Source organism: Salmo salar, chromosome 01, assembly GCF_965601325.2.
Source record: "Salmo salar chromosome 01, fSalSal1, whole genome shotgun sequence".
NCBI lineage: Eukaryota > Metazoa > Chordata > Actinopteri > Salmoniformes > Salmonidae > Salmo > Salmo salar.
Genome location: NC_138291.1, coordinates 120205380 through 120229180, shown reverse-complemented (window position 1 = coordinate 120229180; position 23801 = coordinate 120205380). Strand labels below are relative to the sequence as shown.

At 45.1% G+C, this 23801-nt stretch overlaps 1 protein-coding gene across 1 annotated transcript in view; it reads right to left on the bottom strand.

Moving 5' to 3' along the window:
* LOC145877557 (uncharacterized) overlaps nucleotides 1-4107 on the bottom strand; it is a 53919-nt gene extending 49812 nt beyond the window's left edge. Inside the window, exons 1-3 of the mRNA XM_082973393.1 lie at nucleotides 4070-4107; nucleotides 3819-3924; nucleotides 1700-1840 (exon numbers count right to left, since the gene is read on the bottom strand). Of these exons, the coding sequence (XP_082829519.1) occupies nucleotides 1700-1840; nucleotides 3819-3924; nucleotides 4070-4107 (285 nt within the window). The remainder of the gene's footprint in view (nucleotides 1-1699; nucleotides 1841-3818; nucleotides 3925-4069) is intronic.
* Between the last annotated feature and the right edge of the window lie 19694 nt (nucleotides 4108-23801).

Below are 23801 nucleotides of genomic sequence, written 5' to 3'. Positions count from 1 at the left end.
CATCCTCTCTCCTATTGTTGCTATGCGGATGACACGCAACTACCCCCCTTAAATGACTAAAAAGTGAATGTAAAATCTAATTGTGTAGATATAAATCATTAGCTAATAATCAGAGACCTAATCATTAGCAAGTCTTTCAAGTATAGTATATTATTCTTCATCAAGCAGCATTTTAACAACCACAAATAATAACTCATAATGTATGTTTTTGGTGGGTAATGTTCTTCTGACACACTATGGAAATGGAAAGCACAGTTTAGGAAAATGATGTTACCCCCAAAAATCACCATTGGAAGGATTTGATGATAAAAAATATCCTTCTAAACCAAGCTGTAGTTAAAAAAAATAAAAAATAAGTCTGACTGACTTGTTTTGTATTCTAATCTAAATGTCTGCTTTGTCCTGGATCTTGACTGAGTCAGAGTAGCACATTTATATGGAAATGAGTTGATTAACACTACAGCGAAGCAGGGTTTCGGTAAATTCCCTCCCAAAGTAGGGCCTCTTGATTTTAACGGCTGTAATTATGTTTATAGAGGGGGGGGAAAAACAGGCGTCTCAACACAGCTGTCACCCTGTCTACCAGGGCAGGACAGGAGTCACTCATTTCCATTCACTGTAGATCAGAGCCTCAGGGGTGTCAAACATATGGGCCAGATCTGGCCTACGAGGGGGAAACCATCTCAATCAACATTAAAATGACCAAAATAAAACTGAATCTCTGTAGAAATAATAACCTACATTTATAGTCTTCCCCTGTCCGGCTTACTAACAGTCATCTATACGCAAGCGAGACAGTCAGGGAGCAAATTCCAAAAGCGACGGATCGAATAAATAGAATCCATTTTAAGTGCGGCCCTCCGGACCTTGGTGAAGACCGTAGGCGGGCTGCGGGGGGGGGGGGGGGGGGGGGGGCAAAATGAACAACCCTGCTGTCGATGCTATGTTGGGGCAGAGAAGAGGTTGGATAAGAGAGGGTGTTGGAGCTTGGGCTGGCAGAATTAAGTGCCAGACTGCAAATGCTTACAACAACTAGGCTACCACTTGGCATCAGTTCTCGTCACTTTAGGCTATCTAGGCGAGGGGTTTGTGGTCAGACCTAAAAAAAAAGTATTTTTTATATATATTTATTTTTGACTAATTTCAAAAGATCTCTTCAATAAGTTTAGAGGGTGTAATACAATGTTATATTAATATACAATGCATGTTCTTAAACCCTGGGCAAATACTTCAATTATAATTAATTTTTTCCCCCTTTTTACATAAAATGCACTGAAATTTAAGCTTTAAAACTGCAAAGTTCTGTCTCATGGCAAAATGTGTAGAGTTACAGGATATTAGCTTTAAAGCTGTAACAACATTGCTTTGCCCCCCATTAAATAACATTGCTTTGACAAATAACATAAATTTGTAGAATTGCAGGAAATTTGCTTTCCTATGCCAAAGAGGAAGGCCTTTAAAAATGTTCCTTCCCAGGGCCTGAGACTTGTCCGACTATGCCCTGCCACAGTAAAACTATGGGCCATTTCTTGTGTGGGGGGGGGGGGGGGGGGGGGCTGATAAAACGTTTGAGAACCCCTGATCTAGTCTTCATACTGTAAGCTTTTGGACCACTAGTCTATGTGAATGACTTAGCAAGATGCATCTAAGTGACATTAGATTTTTTTTTTTTTAACGAAAGATGTTATGACATATTTACCATGATGGCCTCAAGAGGGTCTGCCACCTGTTCTATAGAGGTGTTGGTAAAGTTGTGGTCCTGTTCTTTGAGCTGAACGTGCCAGTTCTGCTGCTGGGAAGACACCGTTCCTCTCCAGGGCTTCACGTCGATGCAGAACACCTACAGGAGGGCGTCTCTCCAGGAACAGGGTTGGAGTGAACACCTACAGGAGGGCGTCTCTCCAGGAACAGGGTTGGAGTGAACACCTACAGGAGGGCGTCTCTCCAGGAACAGGGTTGGAGTGAACACCTACAGGAGGGCATCTCTCCAGGATCAGGGTTGGAGTGAACACCTACAGGAGGGCGTCTCTCCAGGAACAGGGTTGGAGTGAACACCTACAGGAGGGCATCTCTCCAGGATCAGGGTTGGAGTGAACACCTACAGGAGGGCGTCTCTCCAGGAACAGGGTTGGAGTGAACACCTACAGGAGGGCGTCTCTCCAGGAACAGGGTTGGACAGCCTTGATTTAGAGTTTATGCTCAGTATGTCCATTAGCACCTCTGATAGAGCTGAATGGCTGCTTTCAATCTATACACCCAATCATATAGACAGTGTACAAAACATTAGGAACACCTCTTTCCATGACAGACTGACCAGGTGAAAGATATGGTCCCTTATTGATGTTACTTGTTAAATCCACTTAAAAATCAGTGTAGATGAAGGGGAAGAGACAGGTTATAGAAGGATTTTTAAGCCTGGAGACAATTGAGACATGGATTGTTTATGGTTGCCATTCAGACGGTGAACGGGCAAGACAAAAGAATAAGTGCCTTTGAACGGGGTGTGATAGGTGCCAGGCGCACCGGTTTGAGTGTGTCAAGAACTGCAATGCTGCTGGGTTTTTCCACACTTAACAGTTTCCCCCATGTGTATCAAGAACGGTCCACCACCCAAAGGACATCCAGCGAACTTGACACACGGGTGGGGAAGCATTGGAGTCAACATGGGCCAGCATCCCTGTCAACGTTCACTCTAAGCTGCGTGCGTTTACGCAGTAGCCCCAAGACTTCCTCCCCGCTCCCGGGACTGCCACGCAGAACAAATATCAGCCCACAGAGAAGCAGGAGATTAGAAAGCTGAGTGAAGCTCAGAGTTTTCCCTGTAAGTTAACACTATCAACTTTTCCCTTTACTGTTTTAATTATGATCAAATCAACGCAAAATTAGCCACTTTCAAAGCAACATACCGAAGAAAAAAATAAATAACTATGCAAGAGATTTAGTTGGAGGCAGAACACAACTCAGCCCGTACTCTACACAGATCGGTGCGGAACAATCAGAGCTGCAGTAGGCCTATATGCAAATAGACCATTGCCATATATGGATCTGTGCCATTCACTTTGAGCTGGACTGTGTTCACAGCATGAGCGGTCGAGAATGGATGCGCTTGTTTTGAGATCAAATCAAGAGCTGCATGTAGCCATGTGTACATTTTGTTCATATCTTTTGCTAGTTAGTGAGTTATTAGCCAAGTTATAAATAATTTGTAGTCGGCAGTGGGGGAGTGATTGCTTCCTACAAGAACACAAAATTAAAAAAGTACATTTCTAGAAAAGCCAGTCAGGTAAAGTACTTTTTTTTGTCTTGAAGGGGCTGTGTTGTATTTTGGTTTCTTGCGTCAAACACCACACCATTTCCAGCCACCTATTTGTCTGAAGGACAAGTGGATCAACAGGTTAATGTCAATCCCTACATGTTTTTCTGTTCAAAAGTCTCATGGAATGTAGATCTACATTGAACACCACACATTGGCTGCTACTGTAGGCTGAATGATAGAACAGTTATTTCCATGTTAACATGTTATGGGATGCATTTTCCCCATTATTTTTGATGGTAGGCCACTCTGGTAGGCCTACATTATGATCAAATACCCACAGTAGCCTACTTGGCCACTGTTAAAACTAACTTAAAGCGAGTACAGCCTCAGTGTTCACAGTAAACATGCGCTGGAAGTTCAACAGGAATTTTCACAAATTTCAAAGTTTGCAGAACTGAAGTTTACTCAGTGCCCCTCCCCCCAAAAATGAGGGAACATTGGTTAGGAGTCAAGTCAACTACACAGTTCATAGACCTAGTTAGTTAAAAATACTTGATTGCACACCTGTGAGGATGACAAGGTTGATGTCGTCTGCCTTGGTGGTTTGAAACTGGGTCGGGACACGTAAGTCGCAGAAAATGTATTCTTTTTTCAGTCCGCCAAGTTTCCTAAAGACAATATTGGAAAAAGGGCTATAAATCCAAGGTCCTTATGCTTTTTTTTTAACTACGTACAACATGACCCTCCCCCCATAGTCGTCTAGCTAGCTACCACTGTTGAGGAGAAACAAGAACATCTAGCTAATAACCTCACCATATGTACAGAAAACACTTGAATAAAGTCCCTGACATGTTAAAAATCCAGTCATTCAGACCTACCTGACATGTTAAAAATCCAGTCATTCAGACCTACCTGACATGTTAAAAATCCATTCATTCAGACCTACCTGACATGTTGGATAAAGTCCTGTACTGTTAGGGCAGGCTGTGTAGTCTCTCCTTGGGCACCTGCAGTAGCAGTACTGGGTCCTGTGGAGAAGTGAAACTGGGCAAGTTGGCTTCCAAGCTGAAACATTCTTCTTGTGGATCTGAAACAACAAAATCAAACCTGATAATAAGTGGAACAACACACACAGAGTGTATAAAACATTGGGAACATAGACTGACCAGGTGAAAGCTATGATCCCTTATTAATGTCACCTGTTAAATCCACTTCAATCAGTGTAGATGAAGGGGAGGAGACAAATTTATTAAGGATTTTTAAGCCTCGAGACGTGTATTGTGTATGTGTCTCATTCAGAGGGTGAGTGGGAAAGACAAAAGATTTAAGTGCCTTTCAACGGGGTATGGTAGTAGGTGCCAGGTACACCGGTTTGTGTGTGTCAAGAACTGCAGCGCTGCTGGGTTTTTCACGCTCAACAGTTTCCTGTGTGTATGTAGAATGGTTCACCACCCAAAGGACATCCAGCCAACTGGACACAACTGTGGGAAGCATTGGAGTCAACATCGGCCAGCATCCCCTGTGGAACACTTTCAACACCTTGTAGATTCCATGACCTGATGAAATGAGGCTGTTATGAGGGGAAAAGGGGGTGCAACTCAATATTAGGAAGGTGTTCCTAATGTTTTGTGTATGTAGCTATAGAAGTGGAGGGGTGTAGCTATATGTTGACATAAAACAGCATCAAGCTACAGGAAAGTAAAAGCTCATTTAGACAGCAACATCTTTAAACAACAAGAATATATATAGCTAGTAACAAAAACATTTTTTAAAAACAACGTGTTTTTACCGGGTGGGTATAATTTGTGTTACGTTCCAACAGGAATCTGTTCCAAAAAACTTGGTAAATAACTAAAAAGGATGTCAACAAACAACGTATACAAAGTAGCATGATCAATTCACCAAGATAACTAGGTGCCGAATAGGCATCAACTCCCTACCTGGTCATATTATTCTGTTGTTTGTTGGCAACCTTGTTATTTACTAAGTCTTTTGGAAGAGATTCCTGTTCCACATCATTCCCATCCGTTTTTAAATGTGCTATTTGGAAGGAGCAAGCACAGCATGTCCTAACTAACTAAATATATATATTTTTTTGGACAACACATCATTTACGTTACATTATCTCGCTGTATTTAGCTACAACTTCTATATTGCCAATGTCAACAAACGTTGTTTGTTCACAACAACAACAACAAACAAAAAAAACACTCGGAAAATGAACTTGACTTAGCGGTGACATCCTGCGGAAAAACAAAGACAAGACAGATACTAACGTTAGAAACAAAAGACGGAGACAAACGTTGAGCTCTTACTTTAATAAAACCAGAGAAAAGTTGCAAACAGGAGTCCGTTTTTTCTCTTTCTAGCACCTCTTTGTGAGATGAGGCAGCCGATATACTTTCCTGCCGTCCAACTTGCTGCAGTGAAATTGTATCCCGGAATGATGTTTCTCAACCGGGGCTCTTCTCTTGGCTCCGGCATCCCGTTCCTGGAAGACGTAAACAACAAACCACCGGGAGGCTCGGATTTCCACCAGGAAAACCTCACTGCGGTATAGACGTTATTTGGGAGCAGAAAAATGTATATATTTTGGACATTTTCGTCTTCACATTCAACTGGAGAAACACAAACTAACCAGTCATTGAATTTAAAAAAATAAAATAAAAGTATGGGTCTCCGGGTTATGAGAGCGCAGTAGGTTATGGAAATCAATCTCTCACAGAGTGGATTCAGTTCACATTGCCGTGGTCATTGACTGTGGGGAGATGCACAGCGGTCTGTACCACTGGAACATAGACATATGGCGAGCACAAACAGGTCATATGATCTTATGGTATGTATGTGTGTGAGTGTGTGCTTTAATTAAATTACAGGAAGAACATGTTGTCTCCCCCTCCACATCCTTCCCCTCTTATTATGTAGCTATGTCTCTAACCAGAGGACACAGGACAAGACCTCCCTAATTATGTAGCCAGGCGGCACAGGACAATACCTCTCTAATTATGTAGTTACCTCTCTAACCAGGGGGCACAGGACAGGACCTCTCTAATTATGTAGCTATGTCTCTAACCAGGGGACATGGGACAAGACCTCTCTAATTATGTAGCTATGTCTCTAACCAGGGGGCACAGGACAAGACCTCTCTAATTATGTAGTTACCTCTCTAACCAGGGGACACAGGACAGGACCTCTCTAATTATGTAGCTATGTCTCTAACCAGGGGACATGGGACAAGACCTCTCTAATTATGTAGCTATGTCTCTAACCAGGGGGCACAGGACAAGAGCTCTATAATTATGTAGTTACCTCTCTAACCAGGGGGCACAGGACACGACCTCTCTAATTATGTAGCTATGTCTCTAACCAGGGGGCACAGGACAAGACCTCTCTAATTATGTAGCTATGTCTCTAACCAGGCGGCACAGGACAAGACCTCTCTAATTATGTAGTTACCTCTCTAACCAGGGGACACAGGACAAGAACTCTCTAATTATGTAGCTATGTCTCTAACCAGGGGACACAGGACAAGACCTCTCTAATTATGTAGCTATGTCTCTAACCAGTGGGCACAGGACAAGACCTCTCTAATTATGTAGCTATGTCTCTAACCAGGGGACACAGGACAAGACCTCTCTAATTATGTAGTTACCTCTCTAACCAGGCGGCACAGGACAAGACCTCTCTAAGTATGTAGTTACCTCTCTAACCAGGGGACACAGGACAAGACCTCTCTAATTATGTAGTTACCTCTCTAACCAGGGGACACAGGACAAGACCTCTCTAATTATGTAGCCAGGCGGCACAGGACAATACCTCTCTAATTATGTAGCTACCTCTCTAACCGGGGGGCATAGGTCAAGACCTCTCTAACCAGGGGACACAGGACAAGACCTCTCTAATTATGTAGCTACGTCTCTAATCAGGGGACACAGGACAAGTCCTCTCTAATTATGTAGTTACTTCTCTAACCAGAGGACACAGGACAAGACCTCCCTAATTATGTAGCCAGGCGGCACAGGACAATACCTCTCTAATTATGTAGTTACCTCTCTAACCAGGGGGCACAGGACAATACCTCTCTAATTATGTAGCTATGTCTCTAACCAGGGGGCACAGGACAAGACCTCTCTAATTATGTAGTTACCTCTCTAACCAGGGGGCACAGGACAAGACCTCTCTAATTATGTAGCTATGTCTCTAACCAGGGGACACAGGACAAGACCTCTCTAATTATGTAGTTACCTCTCTAACCAGGCGGCACAGGACAAGACCTCTCTAATTATGTAGTTACCTCTCTAACCAGGGGACAGAGGACAAGACCTCTCTAATTATGTAGTTACCTCTGTAACCAGGGGACACAGGACATGACCTCTCTAATTATGTAGCCAGGCAGCACAGGATAATACCTCTCTAATTATGTAGCTACCTCTCTAACCAGGGGGCACAGGACAAGAGCTCTATAATTATGTAGTTACCTCTCTAACCAGGGGGCACAGGACACGACCTCTCTAATTATGTAGCTATGTCTCTAACCAGGGGGCACAGGACAAGACCTCTCTAATTATGTAGCTATGTCTCTAACCAGGCGGCACAGGACAAGACCTCTCTAATTATGTAGTTACCTCTCTAACCAGGGGACACAGGACAAGACCTCTCTAATTATGTAGCTATGTCTCTAACCAGGGGACACAGGACAAGACCTCTCTAATTATGTAGCTATGTCTCTAACCAGGGGGCACAGGACAAGACCTCTCTAATTATGTAGCTATGTCTCTAACCAGGGGACACAGGACAAGACCTCTCTAATTATGTAGTTACCTCTCTAACCAGGCGGCACAGGACAAGACCTCTCTAAGTATGTAGTTACCTCTCTAACCAGGGGACACAGGACAAGACCTCTCTAATTATGTAGTTACCTCTCTAACCAGGGGACACAGGACAAGACCTCTCTAATTATGTAGCCAGGCGGCACAGGACAATACCTCTCTAATTATGTAGCTACCTCTCTAACCGGGGGGCATAGGACAAGACCTCTCTAACCAGGGGACACAGGACAAGACCTCTCTAATTATGTAGCTACGTCTCTAATCAGGGGACACAGGACAAGTCCTCTTTAATTATGTAGTTACTTCTCTAACCAGAGGACACAGGACAAGACCTCCCTAATTATGTAGCCAGGCGGCACAGGACAATACCTCTCTAATTATGTAGTTACCTCTCTAACCAGGGGGCACAGGACAATACCTCTCTAATTATGTAGCTATGTCTCTAACCAGGGGGCACAGGACAAGACCTCTCTAATTATGTAGTTACCTCTCTAACCAGGGGGCACAGGACAAGACCTCTCTAATTATGTAGCTATGTCTCTAACCAGGGGACACAGGACAAGACCTCTCTAATTATGTAGTTACCTCTCTAACCAGGCGGCACAGGACAAGACCTCTCTAATTATGTAGTTACCTCTCTAACCAGGGGACACAGGACAAGACCTCTCTAATTATGTAGTTACCTCTGTAACCAGGGGACACAGGACATGACCTCTCTAATTATGTAGCCAGGCAGCACAGGATAATACCTCTCTAATTATGTAGCTACCTCTCTAACCAGGGGGCACAGGACAAGACCTCTCTAACCAGGGGGCACAGGACAATACCTCTCTAATTATGTAGCTATGTCTCTAACCAGGGGGCACAGGACAAGACCTCTCTAATTATGTAGTTACCTCTCTAACCAGGGGACACAGGACAGGACCTCTCTAATTATGTAGCTATGTCTCTAACCAGGGGACATGGGACAAGACCTCTCTAATTATGTAGTTACCTCTCTAACCAGGGGACACAGGACAGGACCTCTCTAATTATGTAGTTACCTCTCTAACCAGGGGACACAGGACAGGACCTCTCTAATTATGTAGCTATGTCTCTAACCAGGGGACATGGGACAAGACCTCTCTAATTATGTAGCTATGTCTCTAACCAGGGGGCACGGGACAAGAGCTCTCTAATTATGTAGTTACCTCTCTAACCAGGGGACACAGGAAAAGACCTCTCTTATTATGTAGCTATGTCTCTAACCAGGGACACAGGACAAGACCTCTCTAATTATGTAGCTATGTCTCTAACCAGGGGACACAGGACAAGACCTCTCTAATTATGTAGTTACCTCTCTAACCAGGGGGCACAGGACAAGACCTCTCTAATTATGTAGCTATGTCTCTAACCAGGGGGCACAGGACAAGACCTCTCTAATTATGTAGCTATGTCTCTAACCAGGGGACACAGGACAAGACCTCTCTAATTATGTAGTTACCTCTCTAACCAGGCGGCACAGGACAAGACCTCTCTAATTACGTAGTTACCTCTCTAACCAGGGGACACAGGACAAGACCTCTCTAATTATGTAGTTACCTCTGTAACCAGGGGACACAGGACATGACCTCTCTAATTATGTAGCCAGGCAGCACAGGATAATACCTCTCTAATTATGTAGCTACCTCTCTAACCAGGGGGCACAGGACAAGACCTCTCTAACCAGGGGGCACAGGACAATACCTCTCTAATTATGTAGCTATGTCTCTAACCAGGGGGCACAGGACAAGACCTCTCTAATTATGTAGTTACCTCTCTAACCAGGGGACACAGGACAGGACCTCTCTAATTATGTAGCTATGTCTCTAACCAGGGGACATGGGACAAGACCTCTCTAATTATGTAGCTATGTCTCTAACCAGGGGGCACGGGACAAGAGCTGTCTAATTATGTAGTTACCTCTCTAACCAAGGGGCACAGGACAAGACCTCTCTAATTATGTAGTTACCTCTCTAACCAGGGGACACAGGACAGGACCTCTCTAATTATGTAGCTATGTCTCTAACCAGGGGACATGGGACAAGACCTCTCTAATTATGTAGCTATGTCTCTAACCAGGGGGCACGGGACAAGAGCTCTCTAATTATGTAGTTACCTCTCTAACCAGGGGACACAGGACAAGACCTCTCTTATTATGTAGCTATGTCTCTAACCAGGGACACAGGACAAGACCTCTCTAATTATGTAGCTATGTCTCTAACCAGGGGACACAGGACAAGACCTCTCTAATTATGTAGTTACCTCTCTAACCAGGGGGCACAGGACAAGACCTCTCTAATTATGTAGCTATGTCTCTAACCAGGGGACATGGGACAAGACCTCTCTAATTATGTAGCTATGTCTCTAACCAGGGGGCACGGGACAAGAGCTCTCTAATTATGTAGTTACCTCTCTAACCAGGGGACACAGGACAAGACCTCTCTTATTATGTAGCTATGTCTCTAACCAGGGACACAGGACAAGACCTCTCTAATTATGTAGCTATGTCTCTAACCAGGGGACACAGGACAAGACCTCTCTAATTATGTAGTTACCTCTCTAACCAGGGGGCACAGGACAAGACCTCTCTAATTATGTAGCTATGTCTCTAACCAGGGGGCACAGGACAAGACCTCTCTAATTATGTAGCTATGTCTCTAACCAGGGGACACAGGACAAGACCTCTCTAATTATGTAGTTACCTCTCTAACCAGGCGGCACAGGACAAGACCTCTCTAATTATGTAGTTACCTCTCTAACCAGGGGACACAGGACAAGACCTCTCTAATTATGTAGTTACCTCTGTAACCAGGGGACACAGGACATGATCTCTCTAATTATGTAGCCAGGCAGCACAGGATAATACCTCTCTAATTATGTAGCTACCTCTCTAACCAGGGGGCACAGGACAAGACCTCTCTAACCAGGGGGCACAGGACAATACCTCTCTAATTATGTAGCTATGTCTCTAACCAGGGGGCACAGGACAAGACCTCTCTAATTATGTAGTTACCTCTCTAACCAGGGGACACAGGACAGGACCTCTCTAATTATGTAGCTATGTCTCTAACCAGGGGACATGGGACAAGACCTCTCTAATTATGTAGCTATGTCTCTAACCAGGGGGCACGGGACAAGAGCTGTCTAATTATGTAGTTACCTCTCTAACCAAGGGGCACAGGACAAGACCTCTCTAATTATGTAGTTACCTCTCTAACCAGGGGACACAGGACAGGACCTCTCTAATTATGTAGCTATGTCTCTAACCAGGGGACATGGGACAAGACCTCTCTAATTATGTAGCTATGTCTCTAACCAGGGGGCACGGGACAAGAGCTCTCTAATTATGTAGTTACCTCTCTAACCAGGGGACACAGGACAAGACCTCTCTTATTATGTAGCTATGTCTCTAACCAGGGACACAGGACAAGACCTCTCTAATTATGTAGCTATGTCTCTAACCAGGGGACACAGGACAAGACCTCTCTAATTATGTAGTTACCTCTCTAACCAGGGGGCACAGGACAAGACCTCTCTAATTATGTAGCTATGTCTCTAACCAGGGGACATGGGACAAGACCTCTCTAATTATGTAGCTATGTCTCTAACCAGGGGGCACGGGACAAGAGCTCTCTAATTATGTAGTTACCTCTCTAACCAGGGGACACAGGACAAGACCTCTCTTATTATGTAGCTATGTCTCTAACCAGGGACACAGGACAAGACCTCTCTAATTATGTAGCTATGTCTCTAACCAGGGGACACAGGACAAGACCTCTCTAATTATGTAGTTACCTCTCTAACCAGGGGGCACAGGACAAGACCTCTCTAATTATGTAGCTATGTCTCTAACCAGGGGGCACAGGACAAGACCTCTCTAATTATGTAGCTATGTCTCTAACCAGGGGACACAGGACAAGACCTCTCTAATTATGTAGTTACCTCTCTAACCAGGCGGCACAGGACAAGACCTCTCTAATTATGTAGTTACCTCTCTAACCAGGGGACACAGGACAAGACCTCTCTAATTATGTAGTTACCTCTGTAACCAGGGGACACAGGACATGACCTCTAATTATGTAGCCAGGCAGCACAGGATAATACCTCTCTAATTATGTAGCTACCTCTCTAACCAGGGGGCACAGGACAAGACCTCTCTAACCAGGGGACACAGGACAATACCTCTCTAATTATGTAGCTATGTCTCTAACCAGGAGGCACAGGACAAGACCTCTCTAATTATGTAGTTACCTCTCTAACCAGGGGACACAGGACAGGACCTCTCTAATTATGTAGCTATGTCTCTAACCAGGGGACATGGGACAAGACCTCTCTAATTATGTAGCTATGTCTCTAACCAGGGGGCACGGGACAAGAGCTGTCTAATTATGTAGTTACCTCTCTAACCAAGGGGCACAGGACAAGACCTCTCTAATTATGTAGTTACCTCTCTAACCAGGGGACACAGGACAGGACCTCTCTAATTATGTAGCTATGTCTCTAACCAGGGGACATGGGACAAGACCTCTCTAATTATGTAGCTATGTCTCTAACCAGGGGGCACGGGACAAGAGCTCTCTAATTATGTAGTTACCTCTCTAACCAGGGGACACAGGACAAGACGTCTCTTATTATGTAGCTATGTCTCTAACCAGGGACACAGGACAAGACCTCTCTAATTATGTAGCTATGTCTCTAACCAGGGGACACAGGACAAGACCTCTCTAATTATGTAGTTACCTCTCTAACCAGGGGGCACAGGACAAGACCTCTCTAATTATGTAGCTATGTCTCTAACCAGGGGGCACAGGACAAGACCTCTCTAATTATGTAGCTATGTCTCTAACCAGGGGACACAGGACAAGACCTCTCTAATTATGTAGTTACCTCTCTAACCAGGCGGCACGTAACAAGACCTCTCTAATTATCTAGCTATGTCTCTAACCAGGGGACACAGGACAAGACCTCTCTAATTATGTAGTTACCTCTCTAACCAGGGGACACAGGACATGACCTCTCTAATTATGTAGCCAGGCGGCACAGGATAATACCTCTCTAATTATGTAGCTACCTCTCTAACCAGGGGGCACAGGACAAGACCTCTCCAACCAGGGGACACAGGACAAGACCTCTCTAATTATGTAGTTACCTCTCTAACCAGGGGACACAGGACATGACCTCTCTAATTATGTAGCCAGGCGGCACAGGATAATACCTCTCTAATTATGTAGCTACGTCTCTAACCAGGGGACACAGGACAAGACCTCTCTAATTATGTAGTTACTTCTCTAACCAGAGGACACAGGACAAGACCTCCCTAATTATTTAGCCAGGTGGCACAGGACAATACCTCTCTAATTATGTAGTTACCTCTCTAACCAGGGGGCACAGGACAATACCTCTCTAATTATGTAGCTATGTCTCTAACCAGGGGGCACAGGACAAGACCTCTCTAATTATGTAGTTACCTCTCTAACCAGGGGACACAAGACAGGTCCTCTCTAATTATGTAGCTATGTCTAAAACCAGGGGACATGGGACAAGACCTCTCTAATTATGTAGCTATGTCTCTAACCAGGGGGCATGGGACAAGAGCTCTATAATTATGTAGTTACCTCTCTAACCAGGGGGCACAGGACAAGACCTCTCTAATTATGTAGCTATGTCTCTAACCAGGGGGCACAGGACAAGATCTCTCTAATTATGTAGCTATGTCTCTAACCAGGGGACACAGGACAAGACCTCTCTAATTATGTAGTTACCTCTCTAACCAGGTGGCACCGCACAAGAACTCTAATTATGTAGTTACCTCTCTAACCAGGGGGCACAGGACAAGATCTCTCTAATTATGTAGTTACCTCTCTAACCAGGGGACACAGGACAAGACCTCTCTAATTATGTAGCTATGTCTCTAACCAGGGGACACAGGACAAGACCTCTCTAATTATGTAGTTACCTCTCTAACCAGGCGGCACAGGACAAGACCTCTCTAATTATGTAGTTACCTCTCTAACCAGGGGACACAGGACAAGACCTTTCTAATTATGTAGCTATGTCTATAACCAGGGGACACAGGACAAGACCTCTCTAATTATGTAGTTACCTCTCTAACCAGGGGACACAGGACATGACCTCTCTAATTATGTAGCCAGGTGGCACAGGACAATACCTCTCTAATTATGTAGCTACCTCTCTAACCAGGGGGCACAGGACAAGACCTCTCTAACCAGGGGACACAGGACAAGACCTCTCTAATTATGTAGCTACGTCTCTAACCAGGGGACACAGGACAAGACCTCTCTAATTATGTAGTTACTTCTCTAACCAGAGCACACAGGACAAGACCTCCCTAATTATTTAGCCAGGCGGCACAGGACAATACCTCTCTAATTATGTAGTTACCTCTCTAACCAGGGGGCACAGGACAATACCTCTCTAATTATGTAGCTATGTCTCTAACCAGGGGGCACAGGACAAGACCTCTCTAATTATGTAGTTTCCTCTCTAACCAGGGGACACAGGACAGGACCTCTCTAATTATGTAGCTATGTCTCTAACCAGGGGACATGGGACAAGACCTCTCTAATTATGTAGCTATGTCTCTAACCAGGGGACACGGGACAAGAGCTCTCTAATTATGTAGTTACCTCTCTAACCAGGGGGCACAGGACAAGACCTCTCTAATTATGTAGCTATGTCTCTAACCAGGGGGCACAGGACAAGACCTCTCTAATTATGTAGCTATGTCTCCAACCAGGGGACACAGGACAAGACCTCTCTAATTCTGTAGTTACCTCTCTAACCAGGGGGCACAGGACAAGACCTCTCTAATTATGTAGTTACCTCTCTAACCAGGGGGCACAGGACAAGACCTCTCTAATTATGTAGCTATGTCTCTAACCAGGGGACACAGGACAAGACCTCTCTACTTATGTAGTTACCTCTCTAACCAGGTGGCACCGGACAAGAACTCTAATTATGTAGTTACCTCTCTAACCAGGGGGCACAGGACAAGATCTCTCTAATTATGTAGTTACCTCTCTAACCAGGGGACACAGGACAAGACCTCTCTAATTTTGTAGCTATGTCTCTAACCAGGGGACACAGGACAAGACCTCTCTAATTATGTAGTTACCTCTCTAACCAGGCGGCACAGGACAAGACCTCTCTAATTATGTAGTTACCTCTCTAACCAGGGGACACAGGACAAGACCTTTCTAATTATGTAGCTATGTCTCTAACCAGGGGACACAGGACAAGACCTCTCTAATTATGTAGTTACCTCTCTAACCAGGGGACACAGGACATGACCTCTCTAATTATGTAGCCAGGTGGCACAGGACAATACCTCTCTAATTATGTAGCTACCTCTCTAACCAGGGGGCACAGGACAAGACCTCTCTAACCAGGGGACACAGGACAAGACCTCTCTAATTATGTAGCTACGTCTCTAACCAGGGGACACAGGACAAGACCTCTCTAATTATGTAGTTACTTCTCTAACCAGAGCACACAGGACAAGACCTCCCTAATTATTTAGCCAGGCGGCACAGGACAATACCTCTCTAATTATGTAGTTACCTCTCTAACCAGGGGGCACAGGACAATACCTCTCTAATTATGTAGCTATGTCTCTAACCAGGGGGCACAGGACAAGACCTCTCTAATTATGTAGTTTCCTCTCTAACCAGGGGACACAGGACAGGACCTCTCTAATTATGTAGCTATGTCTCTAACCAGGGGACATGGGACAAGACCTCTCTAATTATGTAGCTATGTCTCTAACCAGGGGACACGGGACAAGAGCTCTCTAATTATGTAGTTACCTCTCTAACCAGGGGGCACAGGACAAGACCTCTCTAATTATGTAGCTATGTCTCTAACCAGGGGGCACAGGACAAGACCTCTCTAATTATGTAGCTATATCTCCAACCAGGGGACACAGGACAAGACCTCTCTAATTCTGTAGTTACCTCTCTAACCAGGGGGCACAGGACAAGACCTCTCTAATTATGTAGTTACCTCTCTAACCAGTGGGCACAGGACAAGACCTCTCTAATTATGTAGTTACCTCTCTAACCAGGGGACACAGGACAAGACCTCTCTAATTATTTAGCTATGTCTCTAACCAGGGGACACAGGACAAGACCTCTCTAATTATGTAGCTATGTCTCTAAAAAGGGGGCACAGGACAAGACCTCTCTAATTATGTAGCTATGTCTCTAACCAGGGGACACAGGACAAGACCTCTCTAATTATGTAGTTACCTCTCTAACCAGGGGGCACAGGACAAGACCTCTCTAATGATGTAGCTATGTCTCTAACCAGGGGGCACAGGACAAGACCTCTCTAATTATGTAGCTATGTCTCTAACCAGGGGACACAGGAAAAGACCTCTCTAATTATGTAGTTACCTCTCTAACCAGGCGGCACAGGACAAGACCTCTCTAATTATGTAGTTACCTCTCTAACCAGGGGACACAGGACAAGACCTCTCTAATTATGTAGCTACCTCTCTAACCAGGGGGCACAGGACAAGACCTCTCTAACCAGGGGACACAGGACAAGACCTCTCTAATTATGTAGCTACGTCTCTAACCAGGGGACACAGGACAAGACCTCTCTAATTATGTAGTTACTTCTCTAACCAGAGGACACAGGACAAGACCTCCTTAATTATTTAGCCAGGCGGCACAGGACAATACCTCTCTAATTATGTAGTTACCTCTCTAACCAGGGGGCACAGGACAATACCTCTCTAATTATGTAGCTATGTCTCTAACCAGGGGGCACAGGACAAGACCTCTCTAATTATGTAGTTACCTCTCTAACCAGGGGACACAGGACAGGACCTCTCTAATTATGTAGCTATGTCTCTAACCAGGGGACACAGGACAGGACCTCTCTAATTATGTAACTATGTCTCTAACCAGGGGACATGGGACAAGACCTCTCTAATTATGTAGCTATGTCTCTAACCAGGGGGCACGGGACAAGATCTCTCTAATTATGTAGTTACCTCTCTAACCAGGGGGCACAGGACAAGACCTCTCTAATTATGTAGCTATCTCTCTAACCAGGGGGCACAGGACAATACCTCTCTAATTATGTAGCTATGTCTCTAACCAGGGGGCACAGGACAAGACCTCTCTAATTATGTAGTTTCCTCTCTAACCAGGGGACACAGGACAGGACCTCTCTAATTATGTAGCTATGTCTCTAACCAGGGGACATGGGACAAGACCTCTCTAATTATGTAGCTATGTCTCTAACCAGGGGACACGGGACAAGAGCTCTCTAATTATGTAGTTACCTCTCTAACCAGGGGGCACAGGACAAGACCTCTCTAATTATGTAGCTATGTCTCTAACCAGGGGGCACAGGACAAGACCTCTCTAATTATGTAGCTATGTCTCCAACCAGGGGACACAGGACAAGACCTCTCTAATTCTGTAGTTACCTCTCTAACCAGGGGGCACAGGACAAGACCTCTCTAATTATGTAGTTACCTCTCTAACCAGTGGGCACAGGACAAGACCTCTCTAATTATGTAGTTACCTCTCTAACCAGGGGACACAGGACAAGACCTCTCTAATTATTTAGCTATGTCTCTAACCAGGGGACACAGGACAAGACCTCTCTAATTATGTAGCTATGTCTCTAAAAAGGGGGCACAGGACAAGACCTCTCTAATTATGTAGCTATGTCTCTAACCAGGGGACACAGGACAAGACCTCTCTAATTATGTAGTTACCTCTCTAACCAGGGGGCACAGGACAAGACCTCTCTAATGATGTAGCTATGTCTCTAACCAGGGGGCACAGGACAAGACCTCTCTAATTATGTAGCTATGTCTCTAACCAGGGGACACAGGAAAAGACCTCTCTAATTATGTAGTTACCTCTCTAACCAGGCGGCACAGGACAAGACCTCTCTAATTATGTAGTTACCTCTCTAACCAGGGGACACAGGACAAGACCTCTCTAATTATGTAGCTACCTCTCTAACCAGGGGGCACAGGACAAGACCTCTCTAACCAGGGGACACAGGACAAGCCCTCTCTAATTATGTAGCTACGTCTCTAACCAGGGGACACAGGACAAGACCTCTCTAATTATGTAGTTACTTCTCTAACCAGAGGACACAGGACAAGACCTCCTTAATTATTTAGCCAGGCGGCACAGGACAATACCTCTCTAATTATGTAGTTACCTCTCTAACCAGGGGGCACAGGACAATACCTCTCTAATTATGTAGCTATGTCTCTAACCAGGGGGCACAGGACAAGACCTCTCTAATTATGTAGTTACCTCTCTAACCAGGGGACACAGGACAGGACCTCTCTAATTATGTAGCTATGTCTCTAACCAGGGGACATGGGACAAGACCTCTCTAATTATGTAGCTATGTCTCTAAAAAGGGGGCACAGGACAAGACCTCTCTAATTATGTAGCTATGTCTCTAACCAGGGGACACAGGACAAGACCTCTCTAATTATGTAGTTACCTCTCTAACCAGGGGGCACAGGACAAGACCTCTCTAATTATGTAGCTATGTCTCTAACCAGGGGGCACAGGACAAGACCTCTCTAATTATGTAGCTATGTCTCTAACCAGGGGGCACAGGACAAGACCTCTCTAATTATGTAGTTACCTCTCTAACCAGGGGACACAGGACAGGACCTCTCTAATTATGTAGCTATGTCTCTAACCAGGGGACATGGGACAAGACCTCTCTAATTATGTAGCTATGTCTCTAACCAGGGGGCACGGGACAAGATCTCTCTAATTATGTAGTTACCTCTCTAACCAGGGGGCACAGGACAAGACCTCTCTAATTATGTAGCTATCTCTCTAACCAGGGGGCACAGGACAAGACCTCTCTAATTATGTAGCTATGTCTCTAACCAGGGGACACAGGACAAGACCTCTCTAATTATGTAGTTACCTCTCTAACCAGGGGGCACAGGACAAGACCTCTCTAATTATGTAGTTATCTCTCTAACCAGGGGGCACAGGACAAGACCTCTCTAATTATGTAGTTACCTCTCTAACCAGGGGACACAGGACAAGACCTCTCTAATTATGTAGCTATGTCTCTAACCAGGGGACACAGGACAAGACCTCTCTAATTATGTAGTTACCTCTCTAACCAGGGGACACAGGACATGACCTCTCTAATTATGTAGCCAGGCGGCACAGGACAATACCGCTCTAATTATGTAGCTACCTCTCTAACCAGGGGGCACAGGACAAGACCTCTCTAACCAGGGGACACAGGACAAGACCTCTCTAATTATGTAGCTACGTCTCTAACCAGGGGACACAGGACAAGACCTCTAATTATGTAGTTACTTCTCTAACCAGAGGACACAGGACAAGACCTCCCTAATTATTTAGCCAGGCGGCACAGGACAATACCTCTCTAATTATGTAGTTACCTCTCTAACCAGGGGGCACAGGACAATACCTCTCTAATTATGTAGCTATGTCTCTAACCAGGGGGCACAGGACAAGACCTCTCTAATTATGTAGTTACCTCTCTAACCAGGGGACACAGGACAGGACCTCTCTAATTATGTAGCTATGTCTCTAACCAGGGGACATGGGACAAGACCTCTCTAATTATGTAGCTATGTCTCTAACCAGGGGGCACGGGACAAGAGCTCTCTAATTATGTAGTTACCTCTCTAACCAGGGGGCACAGGACAAGACCTCTCTAATTATGTAGCTATGTCTCTAACCAGGGGGCACAGGACAAGACCTCTCTAATTATGTAGCTATGTCTCCAACCAGGGGACACAGGACAAGACCTCTCTAATTCTGTTGTTACCTCTCTAACCAGGGGGCACAGGACAATACCTCTCTAATTATGTAGTTACCTCTCTAACCAGGGGGCACAGGACAAGACCTCTCTAATTATGTAGTTACCTCTCTAACCAGGGGACACAGGACAAGACCTCTCTAATTATGTAGCTATGTCTCTAACCAGGGGACACAGGACAAGACCTCTCTAATTATGTAGCTATGTCTCTAAAAAGGGGGCACAGGACAAGACCTCTCTAATTATGTAGCTATGTCTCTAACCAGGGGACACAGGACAAGACCTCTCTAATTATGTAGTTACCTCTCTAACCAGGGGGCACAGGACAAGACCTATCTAATGATGTAGCTATGTCTCTAACCAGGGGGCACAGGACAAGACCTCTCTAATTATGTAGCTATGTCTCTAACCAGGGGACACAGGACAAGACCTCTCTAATTATGTAGTTACCTCTCTAACCAGGCGGCACAGGACAAGACCTCTCAAATTATGTAGTTACCTCTCTAACCAGGGGACACAGGACAAGACCTCTCTAATTATGTAGTTACCTCTCTAACCAGGGGACACAGGACATGACCTCTCTAATTATGTAGCCAGGCGGCACAGGATAATACCTCTCTAATTATGTAGCTACCTCTCTAACCAGGGGGCACAGGACAAGACCTCTCTAACCAGGGGACACAGGACAAGACCTCTCTAATTATGTAGCTACGTCTCTAACCAGGGGACACAGGACAAGACCTCTCTAATTATGTAGTTACTTCTCTAACCAGAGGACACAGGACAAGACCTCCCTAATTATTTAGCCAGGCGGCACAGGACAATACCTCTCTAATTATGTACTTAACTCTCTAACCAGGGGGCACAGGACAATACCTCTCTAACCAGGGGACACAGGACAAGACCTCTCTAATTATGTAGCTACGTCTCTAACCAGGGGACACAGGACAAGACCTCTCTAATTATGTAGTTACTTCTCTAACCAGAGGCCACAGGACAAGACCTCCCTAATTATTTAGCCAGGCGGCACAGGACAATACCTCTCTAATTATGTAGTTACCTCTCTAACCAGGGGGCACAGGACAATACCTCTCTAATTATGTACCTATGTCTCTAACCAGGGGGCACAGGACAAGACCTCTCTAATTATGTAGTTTCCTCTCTAACCAGGGGACACAGGACAGGACCTCTCTAATTATGTAGTTACCTCTCTAACCAGGGGGCACAGGACAAGACCTCTCTAATTATGTAGTTACCTCTCTAACCAGGGGACACAGGACAAGACCTCTCTAATTATGTAGCTATGTCTCTAACCAGGGGACACAGGACAATACCTCTCTAATTATGTAGCTATGTCTCTAACCAGGGGGCACAGGACTAGACCTCTCTAATTATGTAGTTTCCTCTCTAACCAGGGGACACAGGACAGGACCTCTCTAATTATGTAGTTACCTCTCTAACCAGGGGGCACAGGACAAGACCTCTCTAATTATGTAGTTACCTCTCTAACCAGGGGACACAGGACAAGACCTCTCTAATTATGTAGCTATGTCTCTAACCAGGGGACACAGGACAAGACCTCTCTAATTATGTAGCTATGTCTCTAACCAGGGGGCACAGGACAAGACCTCTCTAATTATGTAGCTATGTCTCTAACCAGGGGGCACAGGACAAGACCTCTCTAATTATGTAGCTATGTCTCCAACCAGGGGACACAGGACAAGACCTCTCTAATTCTGTTGTTACCTCTCTAACCAGGGGGCACAGGACAATACCTCTCTAATTATGTAGTTACCTCTCTAACCAGGGGGCACAGGACAAGACCTCTCTAATTATGTAGTGACCTCACTAACCAGGGGACACAGGACAAGACCTCTCTAATTATGTAGCTATGTCTCTAACCAGGGGACACAGGACAAGACCTCTCTAATTATGTAGATATGTCTCTAAAAAGGGGGCACAGGACAAGACCTCTCTAATTATGTAGCTATGTCTCTAACCAGGGGACACAGGACAAGACCTCTCTAATTATGTAGTTACCTCTCTAACCAGGGGGCACAGGACAAGACCTATCTAATGATGTAGCTATGTCTCTAACCAGGGGGCACAGGACAAGACCTCTCTAATTATGTAGCTATGTCTCTAACCAGGGGACACAGGACAAGACCTCTCTAATAATGTAGTTACCTCTCTAACCAGGCGGCACAGGACAAGACCTCTCAAATTATGTAGTTACCTCTCTAACCAGGGGACACAGGACAAGACCTCTCTAATTATGTAGTTACCTCTCTAACCAGGGGACACAGGACATGACCTCTCTAATTATGTAGCCAGGCGGCACAGGATAATACCTCTCTAATTATGTAGCTACATCTCTAACCAGGGGGCACAGGACAAGACCTCTCTAACCAGGGGACACAGGACAAGACCTCTCTAATTATGTAGCTACGTCTCTAACCAGGGGACACAGGACAAGACCTCTCTAATTATGTAGTTACTTCTCTAACCAGAGGACACAGGACAAGACCTCCCTAATTATTTAGCCAGGCGGCACAGGATAATACCTCTCTAATTATGTACTTACCTCTCTAACCAGGGGGCACAGGACAATACATCTCTAACCAGGGGACACAGGACAAGACCTCTCTAATTATGTAGCTACGTCTCTAACCAGGGGACACAGGACAAGACCTCTCTAATTATGTAGTTACTTCTCTAACCAGAGGACACAGGACAAGACCTCCCTAATTATTTAGCCAGGCGGCACAGGACAATACCTCTCTAATTATGTAGTTACCTCTCTAACCAGGGGGCACAGGACAATACCTCTCTAATTATGTAGCTATGTCTCTAACCAGGGGTTCACAGGACAAGACCTCTCTAATTATGTAGTTTCCTCTCTAACCAGGGGACACAGGACAGGACCTCTCTAATTATGTAGCTATGTCTCTAACCAGGGGACATGGGACAAGACCTCTCTAATTATGTAGCTATGTCTCTAACCAGGGGGCACGGGACAAGAGCTCTCTAATTATGTAGTTACCTCTCTAACCAGGGGGCACAGGACAAGACCTCTCTAATTATGTAGCTATGTCTCTAACCAGGGGGCACAGGACAAGACCTCTCTAATTATGTAGCTATGTCTCCAACCAGGGGACACAGGACAAGACCTCTCTAATTCTGTAGTTACCTCTCTAACCAGGGGGCACAGGACAAGACCTCTCTAATTATGTAGTTACCTCTCTAACCAGGGGGCACAGGACAAGACCTCTCTAATTATGTAGTTACCTCTCTAACCAGGGGACACAGGACAAGACCTCTCTAATTATTTAGCTATGTCTCTAACCAGGGGACACAGGACAAGACCTCTCTAATTATGTAGCTATGTCTCTAAAAAGGGGGCACAGGACAAGACCTCTCTAATTATGTAGCTATGTCTCTAACCAGGGGACACAGGAAAAGACCTCTCTAATTATGTAGTTACCTCTCTAACCAGGCAGCACAGGACAAGACCTCTCTAATTATGTAGTTACTTCTCTAAACAGGGGACACAGGACAAGACCTCTCTAATTATGTAGTTACCTCTCTAAGCAGGGGACACAGGACATGACCTCTCTAATTATGTAGCCAGGCGGCACAGGATAATACCTCTCTAATTATGTAGCTACCTCTCTAACCAGGGGGCACAGTACAAGACCTCTCTAACCAGGGGACACAGGACAAGACCTCTCTAATTATGTAGCTACGTCTCTAACCAGGGGACACAGGACAAGACCTCTCTAATTATGTAGTTACTTCTCTAACCAGAGGACACAGGACAAGACCTCCTTAATTATTTAGCCAGGCGGCACAGGACAATACCTCTCTAATTA